General features: G+C 49.7%; 1 protein-coding gene across 1 annotated transcript; it reads right to left on the reverse strand.

Moving 5' to 3' along the window:
- Positions 1-1123: 1123 nt before the first annotated feature.
- pex6 (peroxisomal biogenesis factor 6) lies at positions 1124-11302 on the reverse strand. Its single transcript, XM_086083958.1, has 18 exons — positions 10746-11302; positions 9573-10085; positions 8806-8969; positions 8647-8724; positions 8095-8212; positions 7902-8023; positions 7709-7814; positions 7439-7641; positions 6463-6649; positions 6243-6319; positions 6055-6172; positions 4802-5007; positions 3784-3845; positions 2579-2687; positions 2396-2512; positions 2075-2152; positions 1850-1989; positions 1124-1378 (listed from the first exon to the last, which is right to left on the reverse strand). Exons 1-18 carry the CDS (start codon positions 11274-11276, stop codon positions 1221-1223), a joined length of 3087 nt encoding a protein of 1028 aa, XP_085940084.1. The 5' UTR covers positions 11277-11302; the 3' UTR covers positions 1124-1220.
- Between the last annotated feature and the right edge of the window lie 194 nt (positions 11303-11496).

Here is an 11496-nt window from a genome sequence, read left to right on the forward strand (position 1 = left end):
TTCTCAGGATGAAACGACTCATCAAATACTCACAATGGAAGAATTGCTTCATAATTGAATCGAGGGCTGAAACGATGAATCGAATTCAGCCTCATGACTATTTTGGAATTGGAAATGGAGAGACGATGAACGCAATACTCGGCTATGAGCTCGACTCATGTCCTCAAAATGGCCGACGCCAAATGCAGTCAACGGAGTGATTTCAAACGCAGCCTTCAGTAGCACCAGGAAGTTGCTAGCAAGTCCGTGCTGAGCTAACGAGTGTCGCGCGGCAGTGGCGGCGGCGGGCCACGTGATGCTAGCGTGTCAACGTGCTAGCTGATGCTAAGGAAGTGAGCCCTTTTTTCTGTTTTTTTGCTACCCCCCCTGCTGGCTTGGAGTGTAACGTGTGACAGTTCCAACCGTGATGGCGTTGGTAAACGATGGCGTCGCCGTGGCAACGACCACCTGCTGTTTGCTTCAAGAGGTCACACCACACATTTGACGCATCCAATCAATAAAATACGACAAATGTCAACAATGGCTCATTTTGTTCATGTAGCGTGTGTACACCTTTTTTTCCACATTGAAGTCGGGAGCGGCAAAATGGCGTCATGAAGTCAGCCGTTTGTCAACACGGCTTGGCGACAGAAAAAAAGAATAAAATAAAAAGATCGACTAGAAAAGTAACATTTATTAGAAATATTGAAACTTTTCCCGCATGGAACTGAAAGCGAGTCCGGATCCGATCCTCGTGTGGACGAAATCAAGAAGAACGCAAATGGCCGACTTTCAACGTCACGGACAAGATGGCGCCAAGCAGCGGGACGACGTCTTTTCCATACTTTTTGTTTTTCTTGAGAAAATGATGACTTGCATTTCAACCTTTTTGAAAATGTGTCCCCCAAAATTGTTTTGCAAAAAATATATTGTTGGCTTTTAAATGTCACTGATACATTTTATTGGACTTCGTTTGCGGGTGGACACGGTTTGGCTAGCATGTGCCGTTGAATCACATCAAGCACTTTTTGTTGTTTCAAGATTTCTACATTTAAGTGCACAGCAGCTTTCAATAATGTCAAGAAGCAAAAAAAGCGAACATTATTAGCAGCAGGAAGTGCCCCCCCCCCCCTCCCTTGCTTCAAGTCATTGCGTCATCATTTCCTCAGCATCCATCCAGCTAACACTCGACAGCCGACGCCGAGCTAACTCAGACGGCAACTCAACAAAATGGCCGACGTTTATTTGCCATCTCGGGCGGATCTTACGGTGGCCGACTTCTCTTGGAGGCGTTGGTATTGCATCACTTCCTCTGGCGACAGCGACGGCAGGAAGTCACTGAGCGCCACGTCAAAGTCCTCCATGGTGAGGCACGGCGACCAATCCTCTGAGTCCAAACCTGACAAAATGGACGGTTGGCAATGGGTGAGTTCTCGCAAGCCGAACCGCGCCACATTTCAGTCCTTCTCAAAGATTTGTGTTTGGCCGTCACGGCAAAACAAAACGTCAGGGCAAAATGTTATTTAAATGAGGGGGCGGTCCTTAGCATGTCTTGGGGGTTGGACGTTCTTTTATTTTTTGGGGTTATTTTTACTTCATTCATTTATGGATATAAACATATTTTGTTGTTTCTATTTCAATTTATTTGTTTGTATTTAATGTTTGAATGATATTTCGTACATCCGTTTTTATTTTCACTTTTATTCATTCAGTTATTTTTAATTTCGGCAGTTTTGGTCCTTCATGCGCTGGAAAAAAAAACATTTCAATAAATAAAAAGAATCACGATGTGCTCAGTCGGCCGGTTGGAGTTCAAGTAGCACCGATTGCCAACTCAGTGGCAGTTGCCGTGATGGCTCCGCCTACCCACCGTCTCGAACGGCGCCGATCTTCCTCTTGACGGCGGCCGTCATGGCGTCCGAGCACAGCGCGTACAGGTCGGCGCCGGTCACGTGGGCGGGGCAACGCTCCAACACCTGCCGCAGGTCCACCGAGGCGTCCAGGTGGAAGCTGAGGGCGAGAAATCAGAAGGCGGTCAAAGAGCGACACGCCGTCCACGCGGTCCACGCGCTCAACGCGGTCCACGCGCTCGTACTTTCTGAGGACAGCCTGGAGGACTTGCAGCTGGGAGCTTGGGTCCGTGTTGATCCCCACGTAGACCAGCTTGTCAAACCTGCGCACAATGCATGAAGATCGTCCCAGCTCCTCAGTGCGCCACTAATACAAGTCATTCTTTGCGGAGGATCAAGAATATATGAATCTATAATACATTTGAAAAAACGTTCAGCTATCAATGCTAATTGTTAGCATGTCAAACGTGTTTCCTGTCATGGGTTAGCATTATGCTAACAGCATCCTTCCTAAGGCAAAATAGTTTGCGTTAAACGCACAAAGACACATCAATGACAACTCTGACCTTCCGGGCCTGAGCAAGGATTGGTCGAGCAGGTCGGGTCGGTTGGTGGCGCCGATGACAAACACCCGGGCCGAGGCGTTCAGAGCATCCAGCTCGGCGAGCAGCTGGGAGACCACCCTGACGGTTTGGAGGTCAACTTTAGGCACCGCTTTGGGATTAGCATTAGCGTTAGCATGCGCTCACCTATCCATCACCCCGCCGGAGTCTCCGCTGCGCCCCCTGCTGGGTGCCAGAGAGTCCAGTTCATCAAAGAAGACCACGCACGGCGCTGCCGAACGCGCTCTCTGGAACACTGAACGCAAACACGTGTGATGTCATCCGCGTGATGCGAGCGAGCGGCTTGCCCGTTAGCACGGCGAGCGTCGTCACATCAGCGCGACAGGTTGGCTTTCAAATCAACCAGCTTTTGTCGTTTGATGTTCCAAAAGCTTTCTGACAATTCTCGTTGATGATTTTCAGGGCGAAACACGACTACGGGTCGCTTTGGCCCAGCCTCGCTTTAATGGTCCAAAAACATTCGGATAAACATTTAGCATTTTAAAGACATTTTAATTGTCTGTTAAGTTTCATCATTTAGATTTTAATTTAGTAATAAAAAAATAATATAATTCTTTCTTCATAAATAAATGGGTGACTTTGACTGAGAATAAACAACCCAATACATATTATGGTTTACATTGTATATGCAGTAGTATTTATCAATATTTATAATGTTTACAGCTCATTTATTTCATATATTTATAGCTTATCATTAAATGGGTCAAGTTTTATAGCAAAAAAATGAAAAGAAAAACTTGGGTCAACTGCTGAAAATGGCTAAGCTGTGCTAATGCTTAGCATTACACGCACTCATCTGAATATAGGACTCGATAGCCCATACACGCGTGCAAGCCGTTGAAGCCACAGGGCGGCCATCTTGCTCCTCCCATCTCGCGAACAGACGACTGTATAAACTATACGGCATACGTACAGATGAGACATATACAGCTTGTAGGCAGCTAGTATAGACCGGGGGGTTTGGGGGGGGGTTGTTGTGGCGAGGGTGGTCACTATTTTTTTTAACAAGTACAAAAACAAAAACAAATGAACAAGCGGACGTATGTGCTGCTTTGAAAACCCCCTTTTTCTTTCTCTCAGTTCCTTAGATTCCAATATTAGATTTGACAGAAACATATTTCGTAGAATTAAACTTATAATTCTTGAATAAAAGAAATCTACCAGATTCCTCCTGTAAACATCATTAACTCATTCACTGGCAGCCATTTTGACTGAAGCAACCCCCTTCGCTCCGGGCTGTTTGACTGGATTTGGGGCGTTTTCTGGTTTGAGGTCAGCGAGCGCACGCGTGCCACAGAAACATGACAACAAGAAAGTGGCCGGCAGCTCACCTTCTCGAACGTTCTCCTCGCTCTGGCCCACGTACATGTTGAGCAGCTCGGGACCTTTCACGCTGAAAAGGTACACGCCAACGTCAGCGTTACGCCTCGCACCTGATCGCGGCTAAGAAATCTTCACACTCAACACAAATCAAGTCATTGCCGTTCGCTTGTCGACGGCATTTGAAATTCCAGACAACGTAGCAAAACGTAGGACGTATTTATTTTTGGGTGTGTGCTTCAGATAACTTATGCAAATTAGCGTTAAGCGAGTGCTGTTGATTTTTTGTGTAACAGGCTTGTCTGAATGGATGCAGCGGACGATTCCATCGCAGCAGGGACGATCCCGCCCAGAACTCAAGAGTGGACCCCCCAATGCCGCTCTCAGCTCATCTGTTCTGCACTAATGTCGTCACAGAGGCCAAAGAGAATGCAACAGCGAGTCGCTTTGCATCGTCCGCCGACATAATGAGCTAATTAACGTTAGCATTATGCTAGCGGGCTGAAAGGCTACAATTGTTTGAAATGCACGCGCGTGTAACTCTCTTTACGGGCTCGTTTTTGAGTCGACTTCAAGTGACAGTGGCACAAAACGGACACAATTCAAAAATACAAACTAATAAAAAAAATATAATTCAAAAACTAAATAAAAAAACAAAAAAAATATATACACATATAGTATAGTATATATATATATACACACATACAAATAAATTAATTAAAAGAAAAAATGCAAAAAAAAAAAAATAAATCAAAATAAACATAAATGTGGAGATAAATGGAAAACACATATATAAATAGAATGAAATATCAATCAAACAAACAACTTTGTGCCTCTTTTTGAAAGAGTGGTTCAATATTTGACAAACTCTTGCTGTTGTGGAGTTCACTGCCACCGCACAGCGTTTGCATCTCAGGTTGGAAGTTGCAAATCAAAGCAAAAAAAACAACAAAATCATCCGAATGACGGCTCGTATGTCGGTAACGTTGACCCGAGACGTTTGATGCGCGCGTTTGAGTGCGTTCTGACCTGAGGAAGGTCATGGAACATTCCGTGGCCACGGCCTTGGCCAGCAGGGTCTTGCCCGTGCCCGGAGGACCGTAGAGCAGAATTCCCGTGCGGTTCAGGTTGCCAGACAAGAGCTGCGGCCGCTGAAGAGGAAGTTGGACCGTGTCCAGGATGTCCTTCTTCACCTGCTCCAGCCCGCCCACGTCCTCCCAGCGCACGGCTGGAATCTGACAACGCACGCTTCCGCATTTTCATGCAGCCAAATGCAGCCGTTTTTCACCCATCCGGGGGGGCGGCCATTTTGCCACTGAAGATAACATCGCGGTTGCTCAGGCAACGACCAATCACAGCTCACCTGTTTTCTGAAGCTGAGCTGTGATTGGTCGTTACCTGAGAGCCGAGCAACCGCGACGTCATCTTCAGTCGACAGCGAGTGGCAAAATGGCCGCCCCCAGTAACGAGGAGATGGCTGCAATCTGAGCCTTCAACACGGACCGATTGGGAGCATTATGAACACGATTGAACGTGTGGAGCCAATGAGCTTCCCTTTAAATCCCAAAAATGGAAAAATGGCTTCTGTTTTGGGAACAATGGATTGTGATTATAAATCTAAAAAGTGACTCTTGAACCTTTGCTGTAGAAAAATACCTGTAATTACTGTATTTTATTTTTCTCTAACATGAAATTGATGACCAAATGTATGTTTGTGGTTTTATACCTGAAAAAAAGTTACAAAAAATAAAGTTTCAACAAATAAAATAAAAATATGGCTGCCCCCCGAGATGGGTCAAAATACCATATTTAGACCCGTGGGCCGCATACAACATATGATTAGCAAGAAAAACATTTTGGGGGGTTGGCTTCCCCTTTAACTCATTGACTGGCAGCCATTTTGACTGAAGCAACTCCCTTCGGCTGTTTGACTGGATTTGAACGGATTTTCCAAAATCCACAGAATATTGTGTTCTATTGCTTGAAGTCAAAAAGAGAGTTTCATCATTATTCACAAATCTGTTTAGAAGTGTGGGGAAAAAAGAGCCTTTTTTCAACATGGCCCTGGTTGAACTCTTATACTCGGCTGCCACCTGCTGGCCATTGCTTCAACCTTTCCGTGCAGTTGAGATGCAAAGCCTTTAAAAAAACTTAGAATAAAAAAAACGTGTAAATACGTCCTTGGGACACTTAAGACATTTAAAATAGAAGGTATTTATACGTTTTGGGCAGCGAACGAGTTAAGAAGTTGGGCCGCTTTGTGTCACAGGACCGGGTCTCACCTTGGGGGCGCCGGCGGCCTCCGACTGGCGGTCCTGGAAGGTGTGTAGAGCCGACAGGAAGTCCCGCTGCTGGATGGTGACGCCGCTGGAGCACATGTCGTCCTCGCGCCGACGTGGACTGAAACAGACACGGAGGCGCTCCAACGGTCGGTCGAAGAACGCCGCCAACATTTGCCAGCGAGTCTCACCAAGCCGCGACCAGTCGCCTGCACGCCGCACGACCAGCCTCCACCAGCAGGGCGCGCAAGTCGCCCAACACCAAACCCTGAATACACAAAAGGAAGGAGAAGGGAAAAAAAGTGTCATTACTGCGGCGCCATATCGAGGAGCGTCTCAATGAAACGCGCTTGGCGAAGATTCCAAATGCGTGGCGTGCGCGTTCATGTGACGCGGTGCGACGCGACGTACGGCCGTGACTTTGGCGAGCCTCTCCAGGTCCACGTCGCGGTCGAGGAGAACCTCGCGACTCAGCCGCGTCAGAATTGTCCGGCGCTCCTCCTCGGTGGGAGCCTCCAGCGCCACCCGGTGGACAAACGCCGCCGCGATGCTGGCGGCCAGCCGGCGAGGTTCGCGGACGGTCGCCACCACCGCCACCCTGGAAAGTCAAAACACAACAGCCTCGCTAACGTAGCTTAAAACACATTCATTTTGACTGAAGCAACCCCCTTTGCTCCCGGCTGTTTGACTGGATTTGGACTGATTTTTCAAGGCCCACGCAATATTGTCTTCTATTGCTATAAAAATATGGCACCTACCAGAAGAAAGATTAGAGTCTCTTCTTTCATCAGAAATAAAAGTTGATTTCTATCGGTTTCCGTTTTGCAGCATTAGCATTAGCATATGGCAAAGTTTCATCATTATTCACAAATCTGTTGAAAAGTGGGAAAAAGAGCTTGTTGCAACAGGGCCATGCTTGATCTCTTATACTCTGCTGCCACCTGCTTGACGTTAACTACCATTGCTTTAAGGACTCATTGAGCCATTTTCAGCAGTAAAAATTTCATATTTTGTCCAGAATTAATTTGATGAATTCATTATTTTTCATGCACAATTAATACCTTTAGAAACTTTTTTTTTTCAGTTTACTGACCAAACCCAGAAAACAGGTGAGCCATGATTGGTCCTCAGCACAGGTGATGTCATCATCAGTCGACAGCAAGTGAAAAAAAATCGTTCTGGACAAAATATGAACTTTTCACTGCTGAAAATGGCTCAAGTATGCCTTTAAAGTGACCTCTTTGTGTCAGAAGTTGCATCAAAGCCTTCTGTATGCTCTTGCATTAAAAAAAAACATATAAATACGTTTTGGGAGTGAAAGACAAAGTATTAAAAAACGTCTTTCCACGTTTTTGGGTTTGAATACGATAAGAGCGCCACTCGTCACCTGCTGGGGGCGCTACGGAGCACGTGGCAGAGGGCCGCTTGGACGCGGGAGTCCTCGTCGGCGCCCCCGCGAGGCCGCAGGAGGAGCTGCAAGTTCCTGAGCAGAAGGACGCAAGGCTGCAGGGCGTCCGCTCGTTCCAACAAGGAAGTCAGACGCGCCTCGGTGGCGGCGGGCGTGTCGCCGCACACGACGACGCAGTCCACCTATGTGCCGCAGAGCAAAAGGCGGCGTCAGCGCGCGGCCGCTGGTCCACTTGGGACACGGTCGCACCTTGATCAGCTGGAGGTGGAGCCTGGAGCTGGCCGCCGCCACCGCGGTCGCTTTGCCGCTTCCTGCCGGCCCGTGAACGAGGAGCCTGCACGCCGGGAGGGAGCCGCTGAAAACGCACGCAAATCACACGATCGGGTGACCGCAGCCCGCAAAACGTTCCGTTCCGCTCGTCGCCAATGGCGCTGGCCCGTACCCAAGTCTGTGCGGCCCGAGGATGCGGCCGATGGCGTCCGCCGTGCGCTCGAGACCCGCAGGAGACGGGCCGCTCCACAGCTCCGCCGCGCCGCCGGGCACCAAGCTGTTGACGGGCGGCCCCTGGAGGCATCCCACGGGTCAGAGGTCACAGTTGACAGGGTAATGGCTCGACTCGAAGGGTTAAAGGTCACCATGAAGAGGGAAGTGTGCGTTCTGTCAGCCAGGTAACCACCACCTTCTTCTTCTTCTTCTTCTTCTGTCTGGTCAAGAGGACACACCCTCTGCGCCAAAAACAACAGCACCCGGCACCTAAGTGGGGTCAAAAGTCAAAGGGTGACTGAACGGTTCACTTCCTGTCAATCATGCCCTGTCCACCACTTCCTGTCCGTCACTTCCTGTCAATCCTGCCCTGTACACCAGCAAAACTGTTTCTTCACAGATGTAGATTTATTAAATGCCGACCTTTGTTTTTGATTGATTGTAAGGAAATCGACGACTTTGGAAGAAAGACGAAGCAAGCCTTGTCGGTATTTCAGAACTTCAAAATATCTTATCAGACCTTTTGTTTGTTTTGCTTTGTGTGTTTTCTTTTTTCTTGTCTTGTTTGCCGGCACCGTTGCGGTTTGTGTGCTCAGTTTGAATTGGATGTTGGAGTTTGAATTAATAAAAAAAGAAAAAGAAAAAACGTCTTGTCCGTCACTTCCTGTCCGCCACTTCCCGTCAGTCCGTTTCCTGTCCTTCACCTCCAGCCAGCGCTGTCCTCCATCAGGTCCGGGTGCTTGCGGGCGGGAACGTGCAGGACGTCCCCCGGCGCCACCAGCCTGCAGCCACGACATGACACAGCAAGTCAGACGACAATTTTCCGCGGATGACGTCACCCGCGTAACTTGCCGGCCGCCGACCTGGGGACGGCGAAGTGCGCGGCCAGCAGGTCGTCATAACGACCCGGATGCGGGTCGGCCGGAGACGCCACCGGCTGCAGGTGAAGTTGGCCTGCCAGCGGCGGTGAGGCCGAGCCACAGGAAGTGTCAGAGCCACCGGCGCCATCTTGAGGCCGCCGCCACCTCTGCAGTGGAACAAGCACACTGCTTGAATATTTACGTGTGTGTGCGTGTTACATGCACGCACACACACTAATGAATTATTGATAAGATCTGCTATTTTCAATGTATTTGAAAACATTGGAAACGCTTTTGAATGAACTTTTTTCTTTAGAAGTTTGCGGTTGACTGACGCGCGGCGTCTGATGCATTTCTGAAGGTTGCGCTAACATGTTAGGCTGACGTTAGCTAGCTGTGCGGGCCAGCGAGTTCATGACAGCGTTGTGGTAACCAAAACACAAGCAGGAGTCTTGCTGACAACGCACTGGAGTATTTGGAAATAAATGCGAGAGGAGCGCACTTGTCCTCTCCGAACATACGCGTGCACCGACTTGAGAGCGTATTTCCAAACGTGCCCACGTTGAAAAATCACAAAATTCTAAACACCGTCTCTTTAAGAATTGACAGATGATTGCATTTAAAAAAGGATGTACTGCCATTATTTTTGCTCAAACATAATCACGATTGCAACTTACCAAGGGCATTTTAAAAACAACAACCACCACCGTACACAATTGTTTATGGTGAAACTACATGTCCCATAAGCAATGGTTGTGGTGGGCGTGTACCTTGAGCCTGAGGCAGACGGCAGCACCCGCCGTCTGCCGTCCCCCCGTCAGGTTGAACCACAACGTCTCCGATACGACACCGCCGTCGTCCGCCCGGTGCGAGCCAACAGCGGCGAGGGCGGCCGCTCGCCATCGGTCCGCTCGGCCCGCCGGCCACAGCTTGACCCACTCGCCGTCAAACAGCCCCAGCCTGAGCAGCGCGCGGCTGCCGACGTACAGACGAGCGTCCGCGTCGACGCCGTCCGCCTCCGGCCACCGCCGCATGTCCATCACGCGAACGTCCAGCCGCCGCTCCGCCTCCTCCGGGATGTCGCGGGACCGCCGACGCGGGTCCAGGAGTGAGCGGCCATCTCCTAGGCTGGCGGCGTGGTGAGCAAAGTCTGAGGCGCACAGCCGGAGCGCTCTTGGGGGCGGGGCCAGCCAATCGCCGCAGTCGGCCAGAACCACGGCGGTGTCGGGTGTGACGCGACCCTGCGTGACCGGGCTGCACGACAGCACCAGCACGTCGGGCACCTGCGCAACAATCGGCAACGGGAGTTAAAAGGCTTCATCAGTTAAAAACGGACACTGCGTTTAAGTTCATTGCAAAATGAACGACTCCACAAATGGCAGAATGTTTTCTGTTGAGGCTGACGTCAGACGATTGGGACCATTTTAAAACGATTCACAAAATACTTGTGGATTAATTTGGTATTCGATGAGTTGTTGATTCATTGCTGCACCTCTAGCCGCCACTGTTGAATATTTTAAGTATTGACTATTTCATGGATTCGTCGAATAATCGGATAGAATTCTATTTTGGCTGAAATCAGACAATTTGGGATCACAGTACATTTGTCTCAATATCTTCTATGAATATTTATACATTAAAAAGCATTTCGCATTTTAGCTCAATGGCTTCCAGGTCATGTGGCTTATTTACTCAAAATCAGTGTGGAATGATAGTGTTGTGCCTTCCCTGTCAAATTCGACTCATTTTCAATGCAACACGATTCAATGCTGGCTGGTTGACACATCTCATATTCTTTCTTCCCATGCGACATTATTATAAGAATGTGCTGGATTATGAGATATATTTCTAGTCTGCCCTTATATTTTAAAAACCTGCACGCATTAGTGTTGCTTTTCTTCCACTTCTGCAACGGGGCCCTTATTTGTCTGTCGAAGGCTCACCTGTCCCTGTTGGTCCGCGATCAGCGGTTCTCCTCGGCGGGCCAGCAGACAGCGTCCGTCCCGGCAGAGCTCCAGCAGCGTCGCGGCGAGCCCGTCGGCGTCGTCCCGCTCCAGAGGGCGCCCGCCGCGGGCTCCCAGCACCACCTCGTCCAGACTCACGGGCAGCACCGGCCGCGCCGTGCCGAGGCTCCCAGCCGCCGGGAGGCCGCGGAGCCGAAGGAAGAAGCCGCTGGCGAAGAGCCTCACCGGGCCGGGCGAAGGCGGCGGCGAAGGCGGCGGCGAAGGCGGCGGCGACGGCGGCGAAGGCGACGCTGACGCTCCCGCCTCCTCGTCGCTGAGCACTTGAACGCGAAGCAGGATGGCGGGCGCGCGGGGGCGCGGAGGCTGCCGCTTTGGGATGAAGAGGACGGTCGGGAGCTCCGAGTGGTCGCGGAGAAGGCAACGCAGCTGCCATTTTGACACGAGCACGTCTAGAGGACTCGCGTGCGGCGGGAAAGGCTGCAACCTCAACAATTCCACCTGCGCCGCCATCTTGCTCGCACTTCCGCGACGTGACGTTTTTGCCTCTCGCCCAATCGGAGTCAAGCTTTTACCGCACGTCATATTGGGCGTGTCTTTTTTTTTTTTTTTAAGTCTTTTCATTCGTTTAAATTCAAACGTACAGAACATATAAGAATGGTACAATGTCATATTGGGCCGGTCATTACCGTACTTTTTTAAAGCCATTTAAAATAATGTTTGGGGTTTGCTA

The sequence above is a fragment of the Leptonotus elevatus genome, chromosome 8, assembly GCF_054856555.1.
Source record: "Leptonotus elevatus isolate MCC_2025b chromosome 8, RoL_Lele_1.0, whole genome shotgun sequence".
NCBI lineage: Eukaryota > Metazoa > Chordata > Actinopteri > Syngnathiformes > Syngnathidae > Leptonotus > Leptonotus elevatus.